Source organism: Oryzias melastigma, linkage group LG21 (assembly GCF_002922805.2).
Source record: "Oryzias melastigma strain HK-1 linkage group LG21, ASM292280v2, whole genome shotgun sequence".
In the NCBI taxonomy this organism is placed as follows: domain Eukaryota; kingdom Metazoa; phylum Chordata; class Actinopteri; order Beloniformes; family Adrianichthyidae; genus Oryzias; species Oryzias melastigma.
Window position 1 is genome coordinate 20,677,046 of NC_050532.1, and position 26,849 is coordinate 20,703,894.

At 37.5% G+C, this 26,849-nt stretch overlaps 1 protein-coding gene across 2 annotated transcripts; it reads right to left on the minus strand.

The window, feature by feature from the left end:
• Positions 1-1,012: 1,012 nt before the first annotated feature.
• Positions 1,013-25,446, minus strand: LOC112154904 (rho GTPase-activating protein 6). 2 transcript variants are annotated; one of them, XM_024286150.2, is made up of 13 exons: positions 25,095-25,446; positions 13,682-13,841; positions 13,402-13,473; positions 12,600-12,862; positions 10,887-11,082; positions 10,716-10,771; positions 10,489-10,639; positions 10,253-10,401; positions 8,091-8,270; positions 5,719-5,816; positions 5,338-5,576; positions 2,159-2,233; positions 1,013-2,055 (listed from the first exon to the last, which is right to left on the minus strand). In XM_024286150.2, exons 1-13 carry the CDS (start codon positions 25,239-25,241, stop codon positions 1,508-1,510), a joined length of 2,334 nt encoding a protein of 777 aa, XP_024141918.1. In that variant the 5' UTR covers positions 25,242-25,446; the 3' UTR covers positions 1,013-1,507. The 2 variants fall into 2 exon arrangements, with proteins under 2 accessions (XP_024141918.1, XP_024141919.1); XM_024286151.2 differs by lacking the exon at positions 25,095-25,446 and adding an exon at positions 19,155-19,295.
• Between the last annotated feature and the right edge of the window lie 1,403 nt (positions 25,447-26,849).

The following is a 26,849-nucleotide window of genomic DNA, read 5'->3' on the forward strand; positions in this document are numbered from 1 at the left end:
ATGCAACTTTTATTAAAGAGCTAAAGCTCATTAGACCTGAATCAGCAGTTTAAAAAACGAAGCAAAACAACCATTTTCTGGTCTTATGCTGCCCTCTTGTGGCCGGTTTAGGAAGTGACTCAACTCTAAAATTCGAACAAAAAAAGCTTTTGCTATTAAAACAGAATTTGACATACAACTTTTATGATGCATAGATAAACTGTTGTGTGTGATATGCATACAATCTGTCAGAGGAAAAAAAATGAAAGGAATACCACACTATATTGGTTTTATTCAAATATTGTACAAAGATATCACAATTATTGGGCAATACTTCCTACTACCCTGCTGCTATGAGTTTTGGAACTCATCTGCACACTGTTTGAAAAAATTAATTTATGTTTTTGAACTAAAGTCCTTTAGCCAGAAAAAAAATATATATATGAACAATCCAGTGAAGTAAAATAAAGCAAAATAAAACAGATGGTTGAAGGATACGGTTAACACCCAAGAATATTACCTGAATTCAAAAAGTGTTGCATTTTACTAAAAATCCTAAAATAATAAACTGAGCAAATGCATGTATGTATTTATTAGATTTGTGTAATATAAATCTTTTATGCTGTTGCAGAAATGATTAGGAAACAAACAATCCCCGGGAATCTTCCTGCTCCGGGTTGGAAGGTCTGTCCACAGCGGCTGCATCACAGTGTGAGAAATGAGTGATGCCTGCCCTTTTGCCTTCCACACAAAGGTCAAGTCAGTGTGTGGCGCTGGCTGCCTAACAAATGAACTCCCTATACAGCCATCAGGATCAAAGGAAAGCGAGGAAAAGCTCAGAGCCGGCTCCAGCACGCCAGAGGAGCATCGATTCAAAGCGAAAGCTGAAAATTACAGCAACAACCATGAAGTTCAAGAGTCAGTTCAGTTTAATAAGCGATATATTGGGCTGGGATTGCTTAAATAAATAAATCAAAGGCTGAGTTGAATTTAAAATGTTTGATAAATCTTTTTTATTGAATGGCAATAAAAATAGAAGTGGAAAACATGATTTTATTAAATATTGTAAAGATACAAAAATATATATCTGTAAGTATTTCCATCTTTACAAAGAAATAATTCACTGTAACAGCAAAAAGTGGTGGATATGTGTACAATAAATGTTTGATAGTGAATTGTATCCAAAGGATCCAGTTTTAATATGATGGAGGAATAAACTGCAGCTTTTACAATGATGTGCCTATAAAAAAACTTACATTGTATTAGAAAGTGAGAAGCTGTATTTTTTTACAAAAAACATTCAAGTCTAATTTTGACATTCAAGTTTAAATAAAGCTTTTTTTTGGCAAATCTCTATTTTAAAAACCCAATAAAATTAAGACTTGTTACTATAAAATATTATATAAACAACTAAACATTCATGCAAAGTAGATGATCAAATATTTTCTTAGGATAAATGATTTATTACAAACGATGCCAGCATGGAGATTGAACGGGACGGGGCCTTTTCCTATCAGGGAAGGCTGCGTCAAACCAAGGTCTCAGGAACAGGTTCCTGCTTTTCTGAAGGCAGCATCTGCCAAACGTGCCACTTGACTGGGGGACAGTTCGAGGTATCGGCGGCCTTTTCCTCTCCGGACCGCAGACGGCTCTCGGTGGGGCTCTGCCGGGACGCTGGTGGGATTTGGAGGTCAGGCTGATGGGTGGGAAGAAAGGAGCTGGTGGGAGAGATGGAAGTTTCTGTTGTGGGTCTGAAACTGGGAAGTGGGGAACAGCTATCCATCCTGTTGGTCAGGAAAGGACAAGCAGGGCGTCCTGTCCTTTGCGTTAAGTTGTCTGAGCTAATAGCTCCCGATTGGCTGCAGTGGGAGTGATGTAAGGATGAGTCCTGCTGTCTCTGCTCTCTCTGGTCGTGAGGACCGCTGCTGCTGCGAGACACGGGGAGGTGTGGCCTGCACTCCAGAGCACCCAATGACGTTGGCGTTGGTCTGACGGGAAGCTTGTTGTTACCTTGGTGACAGCTCAGCCCCTCCGATGATCCAAATGAGTCACATTCTGATGCATCTCCGAGGGAGCCTGAGAAGAGTCATTCATTAAAGTCTGGCATTAATTTCACCTCTCAGAGCCATCTGGAACAACGTCTAAATCAATAAATAAATAAATAATAAGGTCGAGTTACCAGAAATGGGATGGGCGGGAAAATCCTTCCCACAAAATTCCTGCCAGGTTTCCCAGAAAGAGTCCGTTAGAGCTTCTGGGGGGAGAAAGAAAAAAGAACTAAGAGGATTGGACCCTTTTGGTTTAATACATGATCATATGATGAAAGTACAACACAGGCAAAGTCATGCCTCTCGTTTTAAGCTGACTTTTGTTTCCCTTTAGCCTCAGGAATAATCCAATCACACAAGAATTAAGATGTTTTCCATCTGCGATGTTCCAGAATTGAGGGATTCTGATCCTCAGAGAGTTTCATTATTGTGTAACTTTGGGATGTGAAAATGTTTGAATTAGAATCTATTCGCTTTCAATAGATTCAACTTTATTTATCTCTGCAGGGAAATTGTGTTGTAGAAGAGAAGGAAATACAGAAAAACTTATAAATGTATGTAAGCTCGTAGCTGCAGAGATAAACTCTTCTGTACATGTACACAGGAAGCTATGAAGTGGGTCAAAATTCAATGTTGGATTTTCTCTGTTATTACCCGTTTTTTACACTAGGTGTCCTAAGTGATCCTTGCTTTACCCCTTTACACTTTTCGGTTGTTTTTCTGAAACTCTTAAGTTTTTCAGTTTTTCGTCACTGATACTCAACAGTATCACTCCCATTGTCCTGCTGCCGTATCGGCTTACTCCGGTTCCTCTCGTCACTTTGGACTCTTCTTTTCATTCAAGATGGAAATTTTTCAAATGACACGTTCCTGCTTATCTTTGTCGTCTTATTAACCGTCAGACTCAAACCCGTCTGTATCGGATCTCCATACAGTATTTTTTTTGTCAGACTGGTTTGGATTACAAAACTGTGGAATGATTCCAGAGCGTGAGGTCAAAGCAAACAATCGTCATCCCTAAACTGCACTGATTTACGTTTAAGGATCTTAGAGGATTTTGAAAGGATTGCAAAGAAAAAAGTACCCCCATGACTTTTAAAATCACACATCAATTTAAGGTTTTGTTACAGTTAAAACTTGTAAAAAAAAATGAATAGACACTTTGAATAGTCAAAATAGTGGAATTAAATGAATCAAAATGAGAATCCCCTGAAAAACAGGTGCAGGTTTGAACCATTGACTGTACATGAGAACTGGACAGAGTGACCCTGCAAAAAGGAAGTACCTGCTGGCTTCCAGAAGCCAAAATAAACATCTATTGCTCCATTCTATTTGTCAGAATAGCTATTTTTGGTCTACTAACTGTTTTTAACATGTTTTTTTTCATGATATTTTATCGTAGTGTACGTTAGTGAAGTTATAAACTGATGTGGTAGGGGTGTGGACTTCCAGCTAGCTCACTCCAGATTAGCGAGAATGGTGTATAAGGTCGATTTTGAACCAGGTTAAAGTTAATGAAAAAACAGATTGTAAATTTGAAAAACAGACATTGCCAATTTCAAAATAAAATTAAAAAATTTAAAACAAGACATTGTAGAAAAAAACAAAGCAAAACTTGAAAAACAACTTAAATTTTAAAAAGTATTCATTTTAAACTTGTGACAGAGTATATTTGGGCCAGTTTAGACTTTTTTTTTAAATTAAGACTTTAAATCTTGTCAGTTTACAAGAACAGAGTTGAAACTGTTAAATTAAGATATAAAGTTGTATTTTTATGACATATACAGTCATAGGTTAAATTTATTATTTTTTTCTAGTAAATTTACAAGAAAAAAATTGTAATATTAGTTTTTTTTTGTTGGTGGCTCTAATAGTTTGTTGTATAAACTTGAAGGAATTATTGAAAACAAAAGAAAATTGCAAATTAGAAAAGAATTAATAGAATTAATAATAAAAAAAACATTTAATAACTAAATTAACTAACTAAAAAAAAAAAAAAAAAAAAACTTTACACCTTATCCTTTTACCGAAAGAAAATAATGTTTATTAGTAACAGCTGCTGTTTTATATTTTCAGCTTTTGTTTTTTTCATTTACCGGTACTTCCTTTTTCGCTTTCAGTTCTCAATAAACTCAAAGCCCCTCCCCGACGAAAAAGTCTGAATTATAACTGTAAAATGAAGACTGAAAGTGATGAAGGAAATAAAAGAAGAAAAACGAAAGTTGAAACTACTAAACAGTAGCTGTTACAACTAGGCATTATTTTTATTTGATATCAATTTAATGTTTACATTTATTTTAGTCAATTCACATTTTTTATGAAATTTTCAATACTTCTTTCAAGATTACTTTTTTTATTTACAATTTCATCTTTTTTTTTCCAAAAATCCTTCATGTTTACAATGTTTCAAGTTTAAAACCGCTTCCATTTTCTTTTTTTTCAATTTACAATCTAGTTTTTCATTCACTTTAAGCAAAACCTAATTTGACCCATAGTGGTTGCCATAGAATTGTTGACTAAGACTGAAAACTGTCGACTGAATTGACTTCATTTAATTGAAAAGTCATTTTTTACAAGTGACATCACAATCTCTCTGTCCAGGTATCATATACAGCCCATGGTTTGGACTCAGCTGCCCAGTTTGATTTAAAAAAAATGTTTTTCATACTTTTGACTCAAACTACAAACTCTAAGGAGCTGATTAACAGTCTACAGTTTTATGAATTATTTTAGATCTTCTGATGATTATTTCAACGTGAATGCATTTTTAAAGTGAAGAAGGTCTCAAATTGTCTAAAAAAATACATTAACATTAACTTATTTTATATTATGTATTTATTTAATCATTTAGTCCACTTTTCATAGTTTCTTGCCTCCAAATATTTGCCTCATTCCGATCTGTTCTCCTTCAGCGTTTAATCCTCTTCTAACCAAGTTTGTGTTTAGTTTCAGATGAAGTCTTTTCCCGCTTGTCCAGCAGCTTTTGTTTTTCCTCTTCATTTAATAATTCCTTGTGACCTGCCGGTCCCCAGTCTCCTGCACTGTTGCTGACTTCCTGACCTGATCCTCCCATGGGGTCTGCATAAACCCTTACAGTGTCACCATGTTTGTTTTAGTCTTTCTATGAGGGCTTACTCATGTGGAGGAAGACTGGATTTAATGCTCTTTCCTGGACGGATTGGGAAAAAAGGGTTTCGGGAAAAGCCTAAAATGTGATTTTTTTTTTTTTTTTTACAATCACCAACAGCTATCTGAATGTTTTCACATATATCTCCTGGTAGGACCACGCTTTGATCAACAATGAGCTCACCTTTGTCGATAGAAAAAGTGGGAGAGGAGCTTCCAGATCCGTCTTTTGAGCGAGCGCTAACTTTGGAGTCTCTGGAATGTGTGCTGTCCCCCGAGTATTTACACAGCAGTCGATCTGATAGCACAGGGGAGTTATTGTCATAAGGAGATACTTCTCCACTGGAGGCTTTGAGGGAGTCGTTGGAAAAACTTCTCTCGGTGAGAGGCAGAGAGTCCTCTGCGCTGAGATGGCGGGGCTCTCTGCAGAAACACCATAAACGTCACTTTTTTAAAAAACATGAATGTTTCATGGAAAATGTCACATGTTTTAAATGCAATTAAAGAACAGACACTCTCAAGACTGAAGTTGGTTTAATTTTGGTCATTTGGAAAGGAAACTCACGAGGACTGAGAGGCTTTCCTCCGCAGCAGGTAGTCCACCACGTCAGGATCCGTTTCAAGTAGACTCATCAGTACCTCGTTCTGCAGGTCGGCGGGAACCTAGCAGACAAAAAAACATTTATTAATTTATGAACAGATTGTCAATAAGAATGCAGGATAATATGCTGGAATACTTTTCCGATGGTTCTATGATGAAGATGCTAGAATCTGTCAAATTTTACAATCAACAATAATGTTGCCGTTTATTTTAAAAAGGATTTTTTGTGTCTCTTGCTAACTTTATTGCTTGAATCAGAATAAATATGTGTTTATAAATCATTTTATTATTAATTTAAGAAAGAAATTGTTTATTTGTTGATACACATTTATCAATCCCAGTTAATGATTGATATTTATTGCAATCTAGAAAGCTTTTTTTATTTTAAATAAACTTTTGTTTCATTATCAGGACAAAAACAAGCAATAAGAGGTGACCTTTAACCTCTGACATCATGTTTTGTATCACTCAATGTTAAGCATATCGCTACAGCAGAGGGAGGTCGGAGCAGGGTTGGCAGCCGTTACCACGACAACGCGTTGCACCGTGTATCACATAGTCCACCTCTTGTGAAAAATGAGTTACAATTTTTTTTAAAAAGTACATAAAATTGATTTAAAATTTATTTATTTCATAAGTGACCAGCAGAAAAATACTGTCAACTCATTTCTGATAATGGACACCTCGTTAAGCATTATCGTTTACTTATGTTTGCTCAGTATATGTAAAAAGATGAAAAACAAAAACAATCCAGTGAAGAGTAAAAAAATAAAACTACTCATCTATTAAGTACTAATTTGGTTTATTGTTTTAATTTTATTGAAGTTGACTGAAACTAAAATCATTAAAATAAGAAAAATACTTAAAAAAATAGAACAAAAGCTCATGTCTCCTTGACAACATTTTGTTTAAAATATGTTAAACAAAAATAAAAAATATATTATAAACATAGCCTTATGTAGCTGAATAAAACCACTAGTTTGTCATCAAATATTTGCTCAATCAAAATCTGCATTTATAGCAGAGCTGCTTTCTCTAGTGTCTTACTTGTTTTTTTATCTTCATGTGGCAATTGTAATTATAGTTGCATTATTTTCACTTGATAAAAACAAAAGCTTGTTTGTGAATGTGTTACTGTTGAACATAAATTGAATTCAAGTCCCTAATTTGAAGCCAAGAAGGAAGTTTCAAAAGTTGTAGTTCCTCAAATGACCATTGGAGGCTGTTATGAGAAGAAGTAATTTCCCATTAAAAAGTACAACTTCATTCGAAGTTTCACTCCGATCATCTTTAAATCTACTTTCAAAGCATTTGCAGTGTTATTTTATTTATGATTTTCCCTTTTTAGCCAAAAGCAAAAAATCTGTCGTTTTCTAGGACATACTTTCTGCAGAGCGGCAGTTGTTCATTAGCAATTTGACTCTGAGTTGACTGTTGGCGTGGAGTAAGCCGGCCTCCCACTAGCTTAAAGCCCCTCACAACCCCAACCTAACATTACAATAAATGGCGAGCAATATTGAAGCTATCCATTGAAGGTGTATCGATGTGGAAAACGAAGACTTTCGTGGATCTAGTCGTCTACAAGTGGATGCATTAGAATGGAGTCGGGAGCTTGCGGCCGACCGACTGTAGCACCTACAAGCTTTTTCCAACTGTATTTTCTCATCTGCTCCTGATTCAAATTGATTTAAATCAGAAAAAAAATACTAATCTTAAATGTAATCAGATATGTCCTCCATCATCAGAAAAACACAACAAGAACATGTTAAAAACACAATTTTCATTGGTCTTTAATTTGTTCTTTAAGTAAAAATAATTAAAAGAAAATTACAAACAAAGATCTACATTCTAACTTGTTCATTGTAAAGAGCAGACGCATCATGGCGAGTAATTAGCAGGAATGTCTTACTAAAGACAAAACAGCATTTCCTAATAAAGAAATCTGTGTTGTGATGATTCGTGAGTAGAGTCGCTGTCTGTTGGCTTGTGTTGAAAGTTTCCCTACAACATAATTTCCTCTTGTGAAACGTAGAAAAGGTAATGAGGAGGTGAATGTTGTTTTCCATAAACAAAGCTGAGGCTGGAGAAAACACTAACAGACCCCCACAGCGAGGCTTCTCATTTGGCATCACAGCAAGCAGCGTTCATGCAACTTAATTTTACGAGCTTTCCGTTTTAAAAGCCTCAGAAAAAGCTGATAAAAGGTGTATTCATTAGGCGGTGTCTCTTGTTTTTTTGTTAAAAACACCAATTAAATAAAACTGTTTCGTATAAAACCTAAGAACTGTTCATTAACTCTTTACTTTTAATTTGACGGGTCTGAATTGAGGACTTACCATAAACAGCATTTCATAGGAATCAATCATCCTTTGGACCACACTGATGACAGCGGAACTCTCTTCGGCACGAGCAAAGCTCTCCACCGCAAACTCTTTGTCGGAGTTCTTCTGCTTGTGCAAGAGGTTGGGTCCAAAGATGGTGGCTAAATTAAGGGACGTCATTTTGTTTCCAGGGATCTAAAAGAAAACAAGATACACAATTTGATTAAAAAGGATTTAACTAAGTGAAAACTTTAATAATTGACCAAAAAAAGTTGGGATCGTTTGTCCCAACTTACAGTTATCCCTTTCTAATAGGATGCTCCGATTTATCCAGAACATGTCCAAATCCAGCATCACTAAAGTACATTTTCTTCTCTAAGTATCAACTGTAAAATTTAAATTACATCTGTGACTAACAGGGTGCCAAGACACATACATAAATAGATGTGGGCTGTTTATAAAATGTACACAGTCGATTGTCATGTGTTTACATGCCTTATGCTGTTTAACAGCTTCAGCATAAACACATTTTGACAACATATACATTTATTTTCACAGGAGAACATTGTGTGCTCGTGCTGCAGCAATGAGACTTCTTTAACTAGCTTTTTAGGAAAATCTTATGGGATCATTTGGTTTATGTCACACCTTCTTCTTCTTTGCTTTTCCTTCCTTTAGAGGTCACCATAGCAACTCGCCAGCCTCCTTCACTGCTCTGCATACTCCTAAATGCTCTCAACATGTCCAAATAATCTCAATCTGCATGGTCTGTTCCTCTGACGTTTTTATTCCTGATCCTATCCATCCTGGTCACTCCTTAAGAGAGTCGAATACTTCCCCTACTACTACCCCTTCTCCCTACCCCTCCGATTGCAGGGGCATCTGAAGGGGTTCAAAATAGTTCTGTTAATGGCTAACCCTCGCCGTGGAGGGATGCAGAGCCCTCCAACGCGCTGTGCCGTGGAGGAGAAGCACATTTTTTTTACATCGGAAGCACAGAAGTTTCCATTTAAATGTAAATAATGACTTTTTGTTTCAGCTTGACCTTTTTCAAAGTTATAAAATCCATGTTGTTATGCATTTTCAAGCGCTAGCAGCTCCACGAAAACGTACCTGATGACATCATCAAGTGGGTCTGAATGTCTCCCTTCCTAAAAAATGGGCACCAGAACACTTCTCCTCCATTCCCCAGGTATCCTCTTACACACTTTAAGATCTGTTTAATAGTCAGAAACTCTTCTACCACCTCTTCTAAATACTTCCATCCCTTCATGGGTATGTTGTCAGCACTGTCTTTCCACTCTTCAAAGTCTTCCTTGCTTCATCCTTGCAGATCTTTGCTCCACAACAGTCACCTCTTCTATCCTCATTCATCAACCCTTCAAAGATCTCTATCCACCCAGAACCTTGACCTCGATCACCTCAACCTGCTGCACCTTCATCCCATCCATGTTTCTCTGCCTCCTATGTACAGATCCACCTCTCCTCTCTCTGTGTCCAACCTGTCCTTCAAGTCCTCGTGGTAAAACAGCATGAACCTGTTCCCGCTCTGTGACCCTTTGCCCCCTTTCCACCTTTCCTTTTTCTTCAACTTTTGACTTGTGTCAAAGTTCCAACTTTGAGTCCTACATTTCTACCTTCCACCATCAGTAGTCCAATTCCCAACAGCACCCTGTAACAGCACATGTGGAAGTTGATGTTAATCTGAGCTACAACCATTGTGGTATAACATTTCTGTTTGTGATTTGCACGATTAGATTTAGACACCCTTTTCAGCCAGACTTGGGACCAGCACCCCAAAGCACTGAATTTTACCTCCTTATGGTTGCATCATCATGCTTCATTTACACTATTTTATAATAAATTAGAGCTTGGACATGCCACAAACATATATCTTTATTTCTGCAAAATGATAAATGGTTCTACTGCCGCCAACCTCTAACCACCAGGAGCACAAAAAGAAATAGGTGGGCAACCGAACCTGAGATCTTCTGATCACAGGTCCACCACTTTCCCACTGAAGCATGACTGCTTTTTCAAAATGATCAAATTTATCATAAATGACAGATCATTTTTTTGTAGGAAAGATTATTTTAGTTCAATCATCGAGCAAATCAAAAATGTGGTTAAAGGTTTTTTCTGATAAAAACCTTTTCTTTCTCCACAGTTTCTCTTACCTCCTTCCCGTCACTGTCAAGGCTGTCGTCTGCATGTGTGCACACAGTAGACAACAAGCAGAGGAGGCGCTGTAGTGTGTCGCTGTTACAAGGAGGAAGCATGAAAATCAGGAGCTGAATGGCACTCTGTTGGTCTGAGTCATCCAACACTGCGGAGAATAAAGTTTTGACAGTTTTTTTTTTGTCCTTCAAAAATCAAAAATCTGTTCTCTACAGTGTGCATGTCTGCTCCTCACATATTGTGTTGATGAAGGCTGTGTAGAGCTCTCTCGTCAGAAGTGGATCAGGTAGGTCTCGGAGGAATTCTTTCAGCAGAGCTGCGACATCGTGAACACTGTGCTCCTCATCCATGAGCACCTCCCAGCCCTGATCAAACTCCTCTCGAAGCTGCATGGAATATTGTGAAATTTAAATGTTTATTCAGTTCCGCGCAACTTATCAGCATGAGGAGCTGCTTCCTTACCTGCCGTACTCGCTTCTTGGAACTCCCAACACGGAAAATTCCAACTGTTTGCAAGCCTAAACAAAGACGGAGAACCCCATTGGTGCAAACATGGTGAGTAATGCTCAGCAGCACATCATCAATCATTGCACGCAGCTGCAACTTATTGTCTCTGCTTTAATAAATCTGTACCATATTTCTCCAGATGTTGGCAGCAGAGGTCAACCACCCTCGGCACCTGTCTGTAAATGGGGTTAAGGCTGAGCTTCTTGTCCTGCTGCTTCTTCTTGTTGGTGGTGGCGTCATCTGGGAGAGACAGCTGAAGGGCCTCCAAGAGCCGAGACTGGTTATCATCAAGATCTGTGATGCAATCCACAGATACCCCGCCCTGTCCAACAGATGGGGGACAACTATGCAGTGACTGGAGAAACAAGTGACCAGCGCCGCATTTAAGTCCCACTCCAATGAAAATGGTGTTTTTATGGCATTTTTGTCATGAAGGAGGACATATATAAAGAAAATGAAAGTTAAAATTCATTTATTCAAATATCAATTTCAATTTTATTTATTTTTCAGGGACAGTGCATATCAAAAGTATTGCATGCAATGAGTCAGATTTAGCCTAGCGGCTATTTTTCCTCTGTTATCCCTGGACAGATGTTAAAATTATAAAACTAAGAAGCTAAAAACAATTATTTAAAAACAAAGTTTAAGATATCAATATCAAGAAAAAGGATTTGCAGTAAAAATACAATTAAAATAAATATAAAAACCATAATTGCAGAACACATCAAGGGTGGATTATTAGAATTCAATGTGTACAAGTTTGCTGTAATAAGAGCCAGTTTCTCATGTGCTTTTAAACAGATTTAATTTAGAAATGTGGAAATCACTGTGATTTAGACTACAATCACATATCCTAAAATGCTGCAGCATGGCAACCTAAATGCCAGTTTTTCAGCAAATTCGGCAGGTGACTTGTGAGCTAGCATTTCATTGGTCAGTGGCCGTGCGAGCACATTTCGAGGTTGCACGGTGGCAGTCCAGTAACAGACGCCAATGATGCCATTATAAAATTGGGGGTGGCAGCTGGGATTGCTGGCCAGCAGCAGCTCTGATTGGACGTTGTGTAAATGTCTCTGAATGGCAGCTGTCCATATCAGGGACCTGCGCACGGTAGCCCAGGGGTACATAAAAAGTTGGCCATTCTGCCCGCCTGATGGCTCCCGCACTGCCAACGTACATTAATTTAAAAAAAAAATGAAATCTTAAAGATTCAGCTAATGCCTCTCCATCATGTGGTGGCAGTTGTATTTCTAACCAATCACATTGATGTGTGATTGGCTAAAAAGAACATAATCATAATCAAAAGACCAGTGGGAACACTTTTTAAATACATCAAAAAATTACTGTCTTTAAAGGGTAACTAAACCCTAAATCAACTTTTTTTTAGCTTTTGATTTCTATAAATGGAGCTTTAAAAGTGATGTCTGTTGGACATTTCCAAATTCTTGAAAAATTTAAATAAAATTGTTTAATTCTTGAAACTATAGTGACAACTGTCTGTGTGCTGCCCCCTACAGGTTGAATCTAGACATTGCATTTCAATTTTGTGATTGGTCAAACCATGTAAGTTTCAGAAGTTTGACGTCATGATCTGCAGCTCCAGTAATGATAACAGTCCAGCTCCCAAGCCCCGCCCCTCTGACTGGATTTTCAAATTTGGCTGGGGGTGGAGTCAGCCTCCAACTTCCCTGTTTGGTTACCCTTTAAAGGCTCCAATTTGCAGAAATGCATTTTTTGAGGTTGTCCTATAATCTGCACAAACAAATATATTTTTTTAAATCCGGTGTGGGTGTAATCTGACAGTTGTTCTCCGTTTGTGTCGCTGACAGAGAAGCCTACCCTCCTGCACGTCCTCGGGGCCGTGTCTGGTGTGCTCTGCAGAGGCGATTCACTTGGGGTCTCAGACGTGGAGCTGAGGGATGAGTTGCTGCTGGAGTGTTCCTTGATAACCCTTTTCAGGCTAGAGGACAGGTGAGGGAGGGATAGCATCAATTCATTGGGGTTACTGTGCTCCTCTCGTGGGTGATCGTGCCGCAGCTTGTGCTTGCGGTCGTTGGATATGACATGAGACAACGGTATGCCAAACGCCTGTGGCGCAGTCTCTGCATGAGGAGGGGGAGAAGCAAAACAGGGAGACTTAAAGTTCACATGCTTCACTTTTTATCTTCGTGTCATCAGAGATCCTCTAAATGACCCTTTTCTGGTCTGTTTTAAACCATTGGAACCAAAAACTCTGACTTCAGTGTTTAAATAAATCCGGCTCTAAATAAAAACAAGGCGGGAGGCAAAGCAAGAGCGGCGTTCCGCCATGTGCACTTGATACACAGAGTGCACATACTTTAACAAGTGCTTTTGTAAACAAAAGGGGGGGAAAGGAAAGAGGGGGCTGGGCACGCTGGAGGACGGCGAAAGAGCCGCCACTCAAGTCTGTTTCAGTTATTTCCCTCCGCTGCCCCTATCAGACAGAGAAGATCGTTTTCTTGCAACATTGTTGGAGAGGGTGGGGCAGCGTGCAGCCTGGATATCACCGTTTCCTCTACATTGTACTATTCTGATCACTCAAAGCCCCTTGAGCACCAAATTTTTGCTTTAAAAAAGTATTCGCAGACAAAGAAGAAAACTGTTTTTGCGTCAGCTTTACCTTTGTCTTTTGATTTTTCTTTAGAGAGTGAATCCAACTTCTTCCTAAGCGACTTCTTGTGCTTGTGGCCGTCTGAAAAGCAAAAAACAAAAACATCTGGTTTATGTAATCACCGGTCATGCTTACTTTGTTTTTTTGGGGCCTGATTGAAAAGATGATAACACAATCCGAACAGCTAAATAGTGCAGAAAATGTCAAAACACATATATCCTAATCCATCTTTGCACTTCACGGTGAAGAGCGCAGCTGTGAATAGGAATCTTTGAGGAGCTGAATGTACATTTTGGTATGGTGATGTGGCAGCCCGGATCGTGACACTGGAGCAGGCGTCTGAAGGCAACATCCTGGAGGCGAACCCGCTCCAACTCCGACAGGCTCTGCAGAGGCACGGCCTTCAGGGAAACGTTATATCCTAACGCGCTGTTCCAGGTGAAGTCACCCTGAAAACACATGCGGGCATTAACACAACAACTCAGGATGACATTGCTAATACATTGATTAATTGTATAATTCAGAGCTGACTTTTCATTAATATTAGCTATTTTATGTTTATAACACCATCCTGTTATTTGTGAATATTATTTTATGGAACAATTACATCATAAATTGATTATTTAAATAGACTAAATTCATTAGAATTGCACCAACTCCGAGCGTGCAAGTCTCCTCCCACTGCAACATCAAAGCACAATTGACAACTCATTAAATTTAAAAATAAGCATTTTTATTTAAATAATTTTTAAATATTTAAATATGAACTCCATCCATGAAGGAAGATCAGCAGTAAATTTCTCAGCTGAGACAGATCAAAGAGCGCTCTGTAGTTCTGTGGATGATTGCAGAAAGTTTTTTTTTTGGTTCTCTAGAAATTTCTGGGGTTCAAGGAGGGTGATAAACACTAGTTTTTTATGGTCTTGAAAGGTGTTTTTGTCTGGGAGATGATATTGTCTGAAATCCTTCTGGTATTTGAGCCACTGCAGCTCAATGTGTTCAGCCGTGGTGCGTTCAGTAAGTTCTCATATTGGCCTCTTTGTTGCTAAACATTGTCACAAAACTCTGTTATCTGGCCAAAAGGAACTGCTAGAAGACTGAAGGTGGCAGACAAATCCTTTTCCCTGCAGACAGGCTCGCTTTGGCCTTTTAAGACACTGTTCAAATTTTCCAGAAAAGTCCATCTTGAGAATGGCTTGCGTAAGAAATCATCAACTTCTTTGCCTTATTCTATTGTTAATTTTAAAAAGTGAGTAATTCAAACAAAAAATCAAGTCTAGCTACTGCTTGAAGTACAGAAGAAGTTAACTTTTGGTAGCACAAGCTTTGACCATCCAATCAGAGGCGATTATCTTCCGTCCTCCTGAAGCTACAGAGACTAACTAAATTCTGATTGGTTGAATCAAAGTAAACATGTTTAATACATATATGGCTATGGTTTAAACAGCTGGGATTTTATGGAAAGCTGCCTAAAAACTGGATATAAATACAAAAACATTTCCTTGTGGTTTAAATGCGTTTTTCAGATAATTTTGCAGGCCCTGACGGTACGCCACTGCAAAAATCTCACATAATGAGTATTTTCAAGTTCTAATTTCAACCAAAAACATCATCTCTTGTAGTTAATGTTAGCCTTAAATTCCTTTGATGCATCAACTTTTCTGTGTTTCTAATGCAAAATAAACAGTAGAATAATTCACAGATATTCTAAGGATTTGGAGCTATAGAAATAACGAGGCAAATAATCTGATCTGAAATTCTCAACCTTTGAGCATCACTACGCTGGAGATTACAGAGCTTTGATCCACCACTGTTGAGCCAATCATATGAGCCATGTTTTAAAGAGGCTTAGTGACTCATTATTGGGATAAGGCTTACACTGAAGTGGCTCACTTCCATCAAATAAAGGTATTAGGGCTGTGCTACAGTGGCACGCACCATCTAGAATACATAAGATACGACCCGGCGTGACGCATCGCACACGGCGTGACCGGAGAGGCATCCGTCACGGCATCACAACAAACCGAACACGCAGGAAGGAGAACTCTGGGTAAGAATGCGAGCCCACACAGAGTCATAATCTAAGCGTCATCGCTCCAGTCTGGGTTTAAAAAAAGCAGAAACGAGCAGTGGAGACGGTTAAATTCCCTAGGGGAACAGAGGCAGGTGGGTGGAACAACAAACTGGAGGAGTATGCTGAAAAACTTTACACAAAGATGTTTTTTTTGCACTTTCTAAACTTCATAAAGCTGAAAAGGCAATTATGTGTGAAAATTTTACAGTATACTATGGCAAGCACAAGGCCTCATGTTTACTGAACAAAGGTGGGGGTCACTGAAGTGTTTGTGTTTTGGTAAATAAGAAGAGAAACCGAGCCGTGTTTAAATGAAAACATCTGTCTACTCCAATCAGAAAACAGATTTTAAGATTTAAGTTGAGTCAGAGGTTTACAGTGCATTACGAGACAGTTTATTCAAGAGTGCTTTCAGCTGATTAGAGTATCCTATTTATTTTGTTACAATCTTTTCTATCTTACCATGATGTTTTGATTTACTCTTTAACCCTTTTGTACCCAAATTTATTTCTTCTTTTTTAAAAAAGTTATTTCGTCTTTCCTTTAAAAGCAGTTGTGGGCATTTAAAATATTCAATCTGGAATAAATTATTTTGATTACCCTTATTAATTTTTTATTTTCCTTGAAGTTCAAGTGTCTTCCCACAGATAACGAACTACAAATAAAGTTATTCTGCATTCATGCAGTGTTTGAAGATTTGTTGTTTTTCCGTTATCCCATGTTTGATTTCCAAGTTGGACAGTCAAATTACCAATTATTCCAACACCACATGAACGCAGCTTTACCCTGAGTTTGAGTTTTTCCCTGAGGGATATTAACCCGTTGGTGAAAATGGTGCTAAAATGAGAACAAAAAAAACACATTTTTGAAATAAAAGCTTCAAAATGTTTTAATGACAAAGATTAAGTCATGTTTTTGTCCAGATTTCTTTGTTTTACAAGGTGAATTGCCAAAACACGCCACAAATCTGCTCCTAGTCTGGTCCTTCTGTCAAATTTTAGAACCCATAAGTGAGAAAGTTTGACTTCTCCTGAGTTAAGATGATGCTAAATTTCTGCAGCAGTTATTATTATTATTACTATTTATTCACTTATTTATTTATTTATTTATAACACAGTTGGAATTCTTCTTTTTATTTTATTTTATTTTTTTTTTCTCTTCTCTCTCTTTCTCTCTCTCTTTGACATTGTTGAAACAATTTTTATGATTCTGGATTAGTACCGTGCTGAGCTGTGTTTATGTTTGAAAATATGTTGAAAACTCAATAAAAATAACATAAAAAAAAAAAAAATTCTGCAGCAGTTTTGGATTTAATTTTATGATGCAAATTATCGACAGCATGTCCCACTTAGATCACCTTTTGATCTATTTTAAAAATGTTCCCAGGTCTTTTTTAGTTATGATTATACTGTTTTAAACAAAATCTGAAAACCTATATTGTTTTTGATGAGGAAGCCTACCCTCACTTCCCATCATCTCTTTGTTTACTCTCTCCACTAGCTTATAGCCCCAACCTAGCATTAGCGGTGCAACAAAAATAGCAAGCAATTTCTGAGCTTTCCAGCTGTACGGTTTTAGCCAGATTCCAGCACGGACAAGGAAAACAAAGACATACATGGATCTATTTTTCTACAAGTGGATACATCAGAATGGAGCGGAGCTTGCATCCTGCCAATTGCAGTTTCTACGTAACAGCTACAAGCTTTTTTTAAACTGCTTTTTCTGATTTCTGATCATTTAAATGAAGAAATAATCAGAAATGCAATTTCAAAATTAATTTTCTTTAAACATGAGAAAAAAGCCAAAGGAAAAGGATAAAAATACAATTTTCATTGGAGTTGGTCTTTAATTTATTTTTAAAAATAATTTTAACATGTAAAAAAATGTCAAAAAATACAGCTGATGTTCTCGTTCAGATAAGGAATTTTTTTTGAATGAAAAAAATATATATATATATATGAAATAATATGACAACTACTAGTAATATGACTTTTATTAAATATTATTTGCAAAAGAAAACATCTATTATTCACCAACAATGAACTTTTTCAAATTATTATTTATTAAATTTAAATGTATTAATTTATTATTATGAAATCCTGTTAATTAAATGTTCAATTATTTAGGCTTTAAAGACTTATAATTGTCCGAAATAGAAAATAGTCAAGATTGTGTGAGTAGAATCTTTACTTGTCAGTTTAGAAACAACTATTTCATTTAAAAAAATCTTTTTTTTGTTTCAAACACAAACACAAAATGAAAATAAACATAAAAATGTAAAATACAAATATAAGAATAAAAAAAATACAAAAATATAAATACACAAGTAAACCATCTTAACCATCATTTGCAAAAAACTGAACTAACATTTGTCTTTTAAGAGTCGTTTTCCTCAAATGTAGTGCTGATGCTGCAGAAAGTGCTGCAGATTTTACAGAAACAGGAACAGCAGACAGAGTGGCACAGCTTGCATAACAAAAATCTCTGAGTTTGTCTATTCGTTTGTTTTTTTTAACGGTTAAAAAAAGCGCCTATTATAAAAAAAAAAAAAAAAAAAGCCAAATACCCGTGTTGTTTATGCCACGGGTAACAGGAAATGCTGTGAGCGAGCCATGCTCGGTGTTATCTACCATTTCATTTGGACATTCCTCGAGTGTGAGTATGTGGGAGTGGAAACTTTCTCCATATTTGATGTGATCGTGAGCTGCGTTCCCACAGATTTGCTCTGTCAGCGAAGTGGCATCTTCAAATAAAAACTAAGTGCTCCTTGCATGGAAATGCTGAGCTCCTTCCCCCCCTCCCAGGCAGGTAACATCTGCTTTGCCCCGACATGCCATTAGCACAGATTTTAGTCTATGCTTTGTCATTGAGAAAAGAGTCATAAAAGGGAAACTTTCCTTAAGGCGTGAGCTGTTCTACATTTCCCCCCTAAAAATGAAACTGCTATTCATGAAGTAAATTTAAGAAAGTTTTCTTAGAATTCCAATAGGTTAGTCAAGCCTCCCATTGAATTGTATGAAAGGGAATGACATGCAAGCCCTTTCCCCTTTCACCAAACACAATTCTTAAATACAGGTGCACTCGGCTGTGCACTAATTTTAATTCACGGACTTGTTCAAACACACAAGCGCTTCCTAGAATACAATGAGAGGAAACTTACAGGGTAGCTCATACAATATGGCTAGATGGAAAGTTCAGATTACAGCGATCAAGACCACTTAAAGGAGATCCAGCGAGGTAATGAATATTCCTCTGTGCTCCAAAAGCCATTGAGCGGCACCGGACAAAAGGAGTTTTCCACAGCAACCCTCCCACTTTTGTCCATGTTGTTTTACTTCAGAGTTAATTATACTTTAGAAGTGGAAAAAAATTGCAGAAAAAACACAGCTGGCACTACTTTTATCCAATGCAACACAAAGAAAACATCTGGAACTCCCCTCGTTGCTCAAGTTGGCAGAAATATTTAAAGGAGAAAAAAAACTATATTTTGTTTGTCCAAAAATTGTTCAAACTTTTACATCAAACTGAGGAATTCTTTATCATTAGAAGATGCTTGAATCACTAAAGCAACTGCCAGAGCCAGTTCTAGAAACCAATAAACACACTAAGTTTTGGTAAAAAAGATGTTTAACAGTTTAGTCCATATTAACCATCAAATTCTTAGTATTAGATTCGGTCTGTTACTCACGAGATGATTGACAAAAGGATCCTGCATCCCCGCGCTCAGCAGTCCAAAACATGGAGCAGTCTTTCACCTGGGCTTACTTCCAAATGAATAAAGTCAGCGTCATCCCCACATTTTCAATGTTTCATAGCTTGAATGCAGCCATCGGGTGTCGCTGCGTGCAATGAAATATGAGGGGAGGTTCAGACCTGCTTACATCATCCCCAGACGTGTGAATTACAGACGTGGGGAGGAGCTGGCAGGAGGAGCTAGGAGCCTTCAACACATGAGGAGAAACAGCTGATAAATCCAGCAGTATTTCTTAAAGCTTCAATAATGCTGTTTATAAATAGTTTATTAAAAGAGTTGCAGCAACTGTTATCGAATTTGGAATTTATATACATTATTTTTTTTAAGATTTTGAGTTAAATGTTAAGCAAAAATTTCACAAGATGTTACCTTAAATTAGATCAGAAACAAAACTAATACTGGTGATTTGACATCATTTGTAATAATTGGCGTTTGAAAAAGTTGATGTTGACACAATAACATCTGATAATGAGTCTTTGTTGAACAAACTCGAGATGTATCTGCTTCCAATTTATTGTGTTTGTCTTGAAGAAATAAAAATTATAACTCTTGACTCACAGAAACAAGCTTTTTTAAATGTTTAAAAGAATCAAAATCAGAATCAAAAAACATAAACTCATTTAAAGAAGAATTACCGGACTGGAAAACATCCGTTATAATAGAGTCAGTATTGCATAGAATGAGCATTGAAATCATGTTTTTACGATGTTTTCCTTATAATGGAGGACATATATGATATTATTTAAGAATAAAAATGCATTCTGAATATTTTTTTACTCAGATCATGATGGATAATGATAGATTTTTTTGTATTCCTGGCTCAAAATTACACAGCTAGATAGCTCTGATATTGCTCACTATTTTTGTTGCAAGTTAGGGTTGTGAGGGACTGTAAAAACAAAGGAATCATGGGATATCAGCGAAGGGTAGCTTCCACGCCAACAGTCCCGCCCACAACTCAGAGGCAAATTTCTAATGATCTATTCCCAGAGTGCAGAAAATCTCTTTTAAAAATTACACCATTTTGATTTTTGGCTAAAAAACGAATAATTGTGATTAAATAAGCACAGAAAGATAGTTGGAGTGGGACTTTATTTCGATTTCAGCAGATTTAAGTGTGATGAGGCTCCAAGTGCAAGACAAGGTGGTCTGTCAATTTCACACACTGCTGATAAACTGGAATTTTGGGGCAAATCCGCACAACGATTTAATAAAAACTGGAGGAATTAGACATCCTTGTGGAGAACCATTTAAGGTGCATAAATGAACGCACATGTTCGATGAATTTCTTTTTTTTTTACAATGGAGTGAATGGAAACTCACCTGAACTCCATTTCAAAAAGTGTCACCTAAAAATGCAACCTGGAGCAGTTCACCTTCTTAGTGAACAATGAAAGTAAAAGTGATATAAGTGTTGTGCCTTACAGGTATAGAAATAGAACAAAAAATAGAAAAAAGCTTGAAAGCTCAAATTATAGAAAACTGAAACGTGTGGATAAGCAAAGTGTGATAAAGAGGTGAATACGTTTGTTATTAGGTAATAGTCTGAGATGTTAGGGAAGAAGACAGTTTACTTCCTGTTTTTTTCCCTGGTTAGAGGTCATTTTGTCGTTTTTGTAGTCAGCATTTTAGTAATAAATAGCAAAAATAGGATCCTGCCTTAAGCCGATTCATTCAGTTATTTAATTAACTTTTCAGCATTTTTTGTGTTTGTTGAAACTTTAGTCACTCTTAAATATGTTGTTGTATTTGTGTCAATACAGGTAGAAAATGAGTGTATATCATCAAACATGGATGTAACCTCACACATTCATTCATCTTTTTCTTTAAGTCAGTATGCAGCTCATAACTCTCTAAAGTTCTCACTGTTTTGACAGATGTTGAAGTTTGACTTTGAGCTGCTGTAACATCAGACAACTTTAACAAGAGTGGGCTCTGGAAACCACATTATCAGAGCTGGGTGTCGTCCTTTCATCAAAATGTTATTTTTGCAGGTGCAGACAGTTTCACAACTACAGCAGAGTCAAGAGAGATTTAGTGGAATCCATCTAGATTACAGGAAACTCAATGATATGAGGAGATAATCCTTATTAGCGAGATTTGAAAAAGTGATTTAGAATTATAGCTGCAGCTTGGATCCTCTAAGGATCTGCTCATCTTCAGAAGAGAAGCAGCTAATAGGAACATAATAAATAGATAGCACTGATGAAAGTATTATGATGCTACTATAGATTATTGATTAAAAAAGTATTTGTTTCTTGTTATTTGTTGAAATCCTAGTATATCAGCTTAAAAAAGCTTTGTTTCTCTTGCTGTTGTACAGCTTTTTTTGTAATTTACTGGACTTTCTTTCTGTGCCTTTTAGCGAAAAATGTACAAAAAAGTCACCAAAATTCGCACACACTCACTACCCGGTAAAAGTGAATTTTTGGCATAGCGAACACCCCCCAAGCCAATGAAATCACAGTGAGAGAAAACCGTAAAAGAATTGCTTGTGGAGTCCAAAAAAAATGAAAATCGAAATACACAAACGATACCAAAAGATATGTGTCGATTCTTTTGAAATGATTATGAGATGGCCACATGACCTATGGGTTAGAAGCCATATTGTGGCTGCTTAGCAAGTGAGACTGGGTGGAAAGTGGGTGGTGAGAGGGGCAGTGGCGAGCACAGGCAGGCGGCGAGGGCGGGTAGCGCCTGCGAGTCATACTTCGACTTGATGTCCATCTCTAGTCATCTTTTCATCTCATCTCAAAAAGTTCCCAGTGGTCTTTTAATTATGATATGCAATTTTAGCTTAGGACAAAGTTTCTGCAGAGCAGCAGCTGTTCATTAGAAATTAATTTCTGAGTTTTGGTCAGAGCCGTTGGTGCGGAGTAAGCCCATCCCTACTTCCCATCATCAACCATGAGCAAAATCGAGGCAATAGCAGTTCAGTTTGAACCAGATCCTAGCTCAGACGGGGAAAACGAAGACGTATTGGATCGAGTCGTCTACAATGAAATAGAGCAGGGAGCTCACAGACTGCCCATTATATTTTTACTTTTTTTTATCTGCTCTTAAATCACAATGATTTTAAAAAAGAAATACTCAGAAATGCAATTTTTAGCTTAATTTTCTTAATATCTGTACTCCATTATCAGAAAAATGCCACAAAAAAATGTCAAAACACAATTTTTATCAGAGCAAGTCTTTAAGATTTGATTCAACTCATTAAAAAAATATAGAATTGTCTGTAATTGTGATCTAAATAAATGTTATTTTTATATAGCTTGCAACAATTCTTTATATAGAATTGTTTAATATATTCAAAGGCGTTGTATTGTTTAGTACAAAAAATGCTTTTCTCATATATCGATATAAACCAAACAAACATTAACAACTCACAAAAATCATTTTTTTTAAACAAATATACAAAAAAAAATACTTTAAAGGAAAATCTGTTATTGCACAATCAATGATCAATCTCCCTTTCTACAAAAAGCAGTTTTTTTGGTCTTTTTTTTTTTAAGAAAGGGATATTATCAGATTTCTGCAGCAAAGGTGGTTCAAACATTTTTGTTTTAAATGCTTCCATGGAAGAATTATGTTTTGTTTACAGAGATATTAACTACAGCAATCAGTCAGCAACTCATAAATAAGCAAAAGGCTCATAAATCTTTTCCAAATGAAGGGAGACTGATCCACTGAGACAACTGTCTGTCTCTTAAAAGTTACAAAGTTTTTTTATTAAAGCTTTCATATTTCAATTTAACATTAAAACAGGATAACTGGTTCCATATTTAGATCTTAAAATTCTTTACTCAGAAAACTGTTTATAGTCTTTCACTAAATCTATAATCACTGTCCTGCTTACGAATGCTTTTCATGAGGAAATTAAAATAGAAAAAAAGGATGCTGAAATAATTAAAATGTTTTTTTGCATCAAAAATTCAACTGCAAGGTTTGCTTGTTCCTCACAAAGCCATACGGCTTTATGAGGAACCAAAGCAGACATGTCTTGAAGGAACTGGTTGTAAACACTATTATGCATGTTAGAGGATCAGATGGGATTGTCACATCAAAAAACGAACAAAAGCCACAGACTATTACAGAATCTCGCTCCGAGATGAGAGATTCTGTGCAGTTTGGTAAGAAGATGTGCAACTCCTATCAGTGCAAATCAAGTTAGGACAAGTGTTTGACTCCTGCTTTGTTTCTCACAGCCCCCCTCTGACACCTCCATGACTCAGTTTCGCCCTTCTGCATTCTAACAGAATGCATCTCGTGCTTTGGCTGAGAAAACCTTTTACCTAAACCAACTCCGCCTGTTATGTAAACTGGGAAGGACATCATTCAAGTGGCATTTTTGAATGCTAAACAGTAATTTTACACTGGTGTTTACAACCAACATGCTTTTCTTTTTTTCCAATTTTTCTGACACTTGATTTTAGGGTGCAGCAGCTGCAAACCGGCAAACTTGACCCTCATGTCATGCAAGCGGACAGTCTCTGGTGGATAGAAATATGCGCCTGCAGGGACTGTAGCCAAGGATCAGGTCAGGCTGCTGTACTGTGAGAAATAAGAGTTGAGGCTTTATTCATGTAAACCAGATGTCTCTGCTTTCCATCTCGGCTCAGACTGCAGAGACGGTGCTGGGGCTCTTAATAAAGAACAGTGATGCTTCAACCTATGGAAACTATAAAGTAAATTATAATACAGATCAAACATACCAAGGGAGGCACGCCTTATTTAAACAATTAATGCTCTGATGTCAGTCTGTGATAAAAGCTTCAACACATCCCACACCTTTAGCAAAATCTTTGGTGATTATTCTTAAATACATAGTAACAAGGAAGTGCAGATTTTTTTGTTTTAAAAGTGTGATGAACAAGCTGCACGTCTCAAGATGGGATGTGAAAATGGGGAGGAAAAAAAAGTTGTGACTTCACTGCTGTTGTTCGCTGGTTCCTTGGATACTATTGTGGCTCAATGAAGCACAGCTTGAATAATTTATTCGTTTGCCCACGAAATGTGACTTTGATTACTGACTTGGAGGAAGGTTTGCATACAAAGGCGCTTACTGGCTTTAAGCTGACAGCACGGTCATGTGAGTCTCCAGGAAGGATCTCGGAGAGTTCAGCTGCAGTTCCCCTCTGTTTGAAAATGTAACTGTAAATAACGGCACCGCCACAACGACTTCAAACTCAATCTCTTTCCCCTGTTTTCCTTTTTTTTCTTATTTATTTCTGCAAGTTCAGTGTGTCCCTGCTGAGTTGGAAGCGCTCACTGAATCCTGCAGGAACATGCACAGATTCAGATGGCATGAAGGCAAAGAGATGACCTCATAATCTTTACCAAACCAACAGGTTGCAGACTGGACAGGCTTCTTCACAGCTGCAGATTTCTCTTTAAAAGGTCAGACTTTTTGCACTCTTTTTGCACAAAAAAGGGCTGCAGATGCAATCTACTTCAAAAGGAATGCAATAAACCACTTAAAGTGATACTAATTCACCACCAGCACCAAAATCACATACAGAATCATATTAGTCCCTAACTTGATTTGAATGCATTTGAAACATTTTCCAGGACACTTTTAAGAAGCTTTCATTCAATATAAGGAGGGGGGAAACATCTAATCCTGCTTGACTACATCATCCACTGGGAATTCAAGCCACAGCCGGAAATGAGAACAAGTAAATAAGATAGTTACCCCATCAGTTTGTGGTTCTAAGCGGTACTTTTTGAGAGGATCAAAGAAAACCCGTGCGTAAAACACTTTTTGCGCGTTTGGAGCACAGCAATCCATTAGTAACTCTGACTAGTCTAACTCCAACAACCTGTTTAGTGACTGACCACACCAGTTTGGGGGTTTTGGAGTTGAAAGCGGCTGACCTCGTACGACGTCTCCTCCGCTTCACTGCTGCAGTTCCGCGTCAAAGCAGAGTCCAGGCTCCTGGTTTGAGTCAGTCTCCGCTTGGAAATACTTTTGGGGCTTAGTGAGCACGAAAAAACGCTGCTCAGCAGTCCATGAGCGGACATGGCTCATGCGTTTTCCACAAAGAAGTTGAGGGGGTAAAAAAAAAAGTACGTTCACATCTCTGCCAATCCGAACTTGTTAGAGCTCCACAGATGCTGGTCTCCAAAAACGCCCAGCGCGCACCGTCCCAGGCAGCCAGGATTATGAAATGCGCGCCTGTCTCCTCAGATCGCCTCCTCCACCTCCCTGCAGCTCTGACTCACAGCTTCCTGCTTTCAACATCTCAAAAAACCATTTAAAGATGGATGTTAACATCCAACCAAACGCTAAAACAAACAGAACGCGGCGGGATTAGAGCGACCCTTTGATTTATGTGGGAATGGTGTGTGCGCCTGCAGCACGATCATTCCACTTAATCCACTTCAAATGAGCAGATTTGTAACTATTATTTGCTTAGTTAAACTCAAAAGACTTTTTTTCAGTTTTGACGCACCTTTTGCAAGTAAACGCGCTCTCAAAAGGTCAAGAAACCCATCGGTGCGTTTGATAGGAACTGTGTTAGAAGTTAAAACAGCCAACAGGTCAAAATGAGAAATTGGAGACATTTTATTTGAAATATATTAACTTAAAAAAGGGGTACCATCTGTATTGAATTACGCAAACGTGCAGGACCCTCCCATTGGAAAAGTACTGCGCTGATTGATGTGTTTCAGCTGCCAACAAGTTATTTAGGCTTTACAGAAGGAGTGAGCAGCTTCAGATTCCTTTAAATGTCGTGTTGATCTGCTTTACAATGGTGTCAAATCACAGCTCGGAATCAAGCCGGTAAATATTAGACTAAGAAAATAAGTCTGTGGTGGAATTATTATGATAAGGAGTTGCAGGATCCACAAAAAAGATGAAAAATGTAAAACACCAATCCAGGTGAAAAAAAAAAAAAAAAAAAAAAACTTGCATAAAGGTAAAGCAGAAGAGCCTGTCTCTTTTTAGGGCTTTTTCCCAATCTTCCCAACAGGTGAGTCAATCATTTGCACATGCCTTTCTCCTAACTGCAGTCGTTCCATGCCGTTGACGTCAGTTTAGTGATGTCTTTACTATCTTTTAGAGGGTCTTTAGAGGTACTATTTATGTCATTTTCCAGGGCTTTTAATCCTATCTTTCAGCAGAGCAGCCCCACATTATGGTACCGTCACCGCCTTGCTTCTCAATTGCTTGAAAGTTTTTCCTTTTTTCTCCAAGAAAGTAGGGATCTTCAGGTCAAATCTAGGTTCAGGAGACCTGGAGTCACCAAACATTTTCGTGATATTCAGCTTCATAAACATGTTTCATAGGTGAATTGGTTACTTTAAATTTTCCCTATGTGTGAATAAGAGGATGTATGTGTGTGTGATTGTGGCCCTGCGACAGACTGGCGACCTGTCCAGGGTGTATCCTGCCTTCATACCCCTGCCTACATTCCTCTAAGAATACAAATCTCATGAACCCTCGTCAGACTGAACAACATAATATTCTCTTTATGTGGATTTTCTTAGTACTTTTTTCAGCTGTGAGGCCATTCATCATCTTTGTACAGGGAAGCTAAAATGTAGATTTTGATCAACTTTGCCACCTAAAAAGGAATAATTAGAAGAATTTTGCAGTCACTCTTGAGCTTTTTTTTTTTTTTTTTT

Coding starts and splice junctions, on each gene's coding strand:
- LOC112154904 (XM_024286150.2), bottom strand. CDS start 25,241: ATGTCCGCTCATGGACTGCTGAGCAGCGTTTTTTCGTGCTCACTAAGC. Junction 10,772..10,886: donor CCAACATCTGGAGAAATATG/GTACAGATTTAT, acceptor GTCTTTGTTTAG/GCTTGCAAACAGTTGGAATT. Junction 8,271..10,252: donor TTGACAGTGACGGGAAGGAG/GTAAGAGAAACT, acceptor GTTTTCTTTTAG/ATCCCTGGAAACAAAATGAC.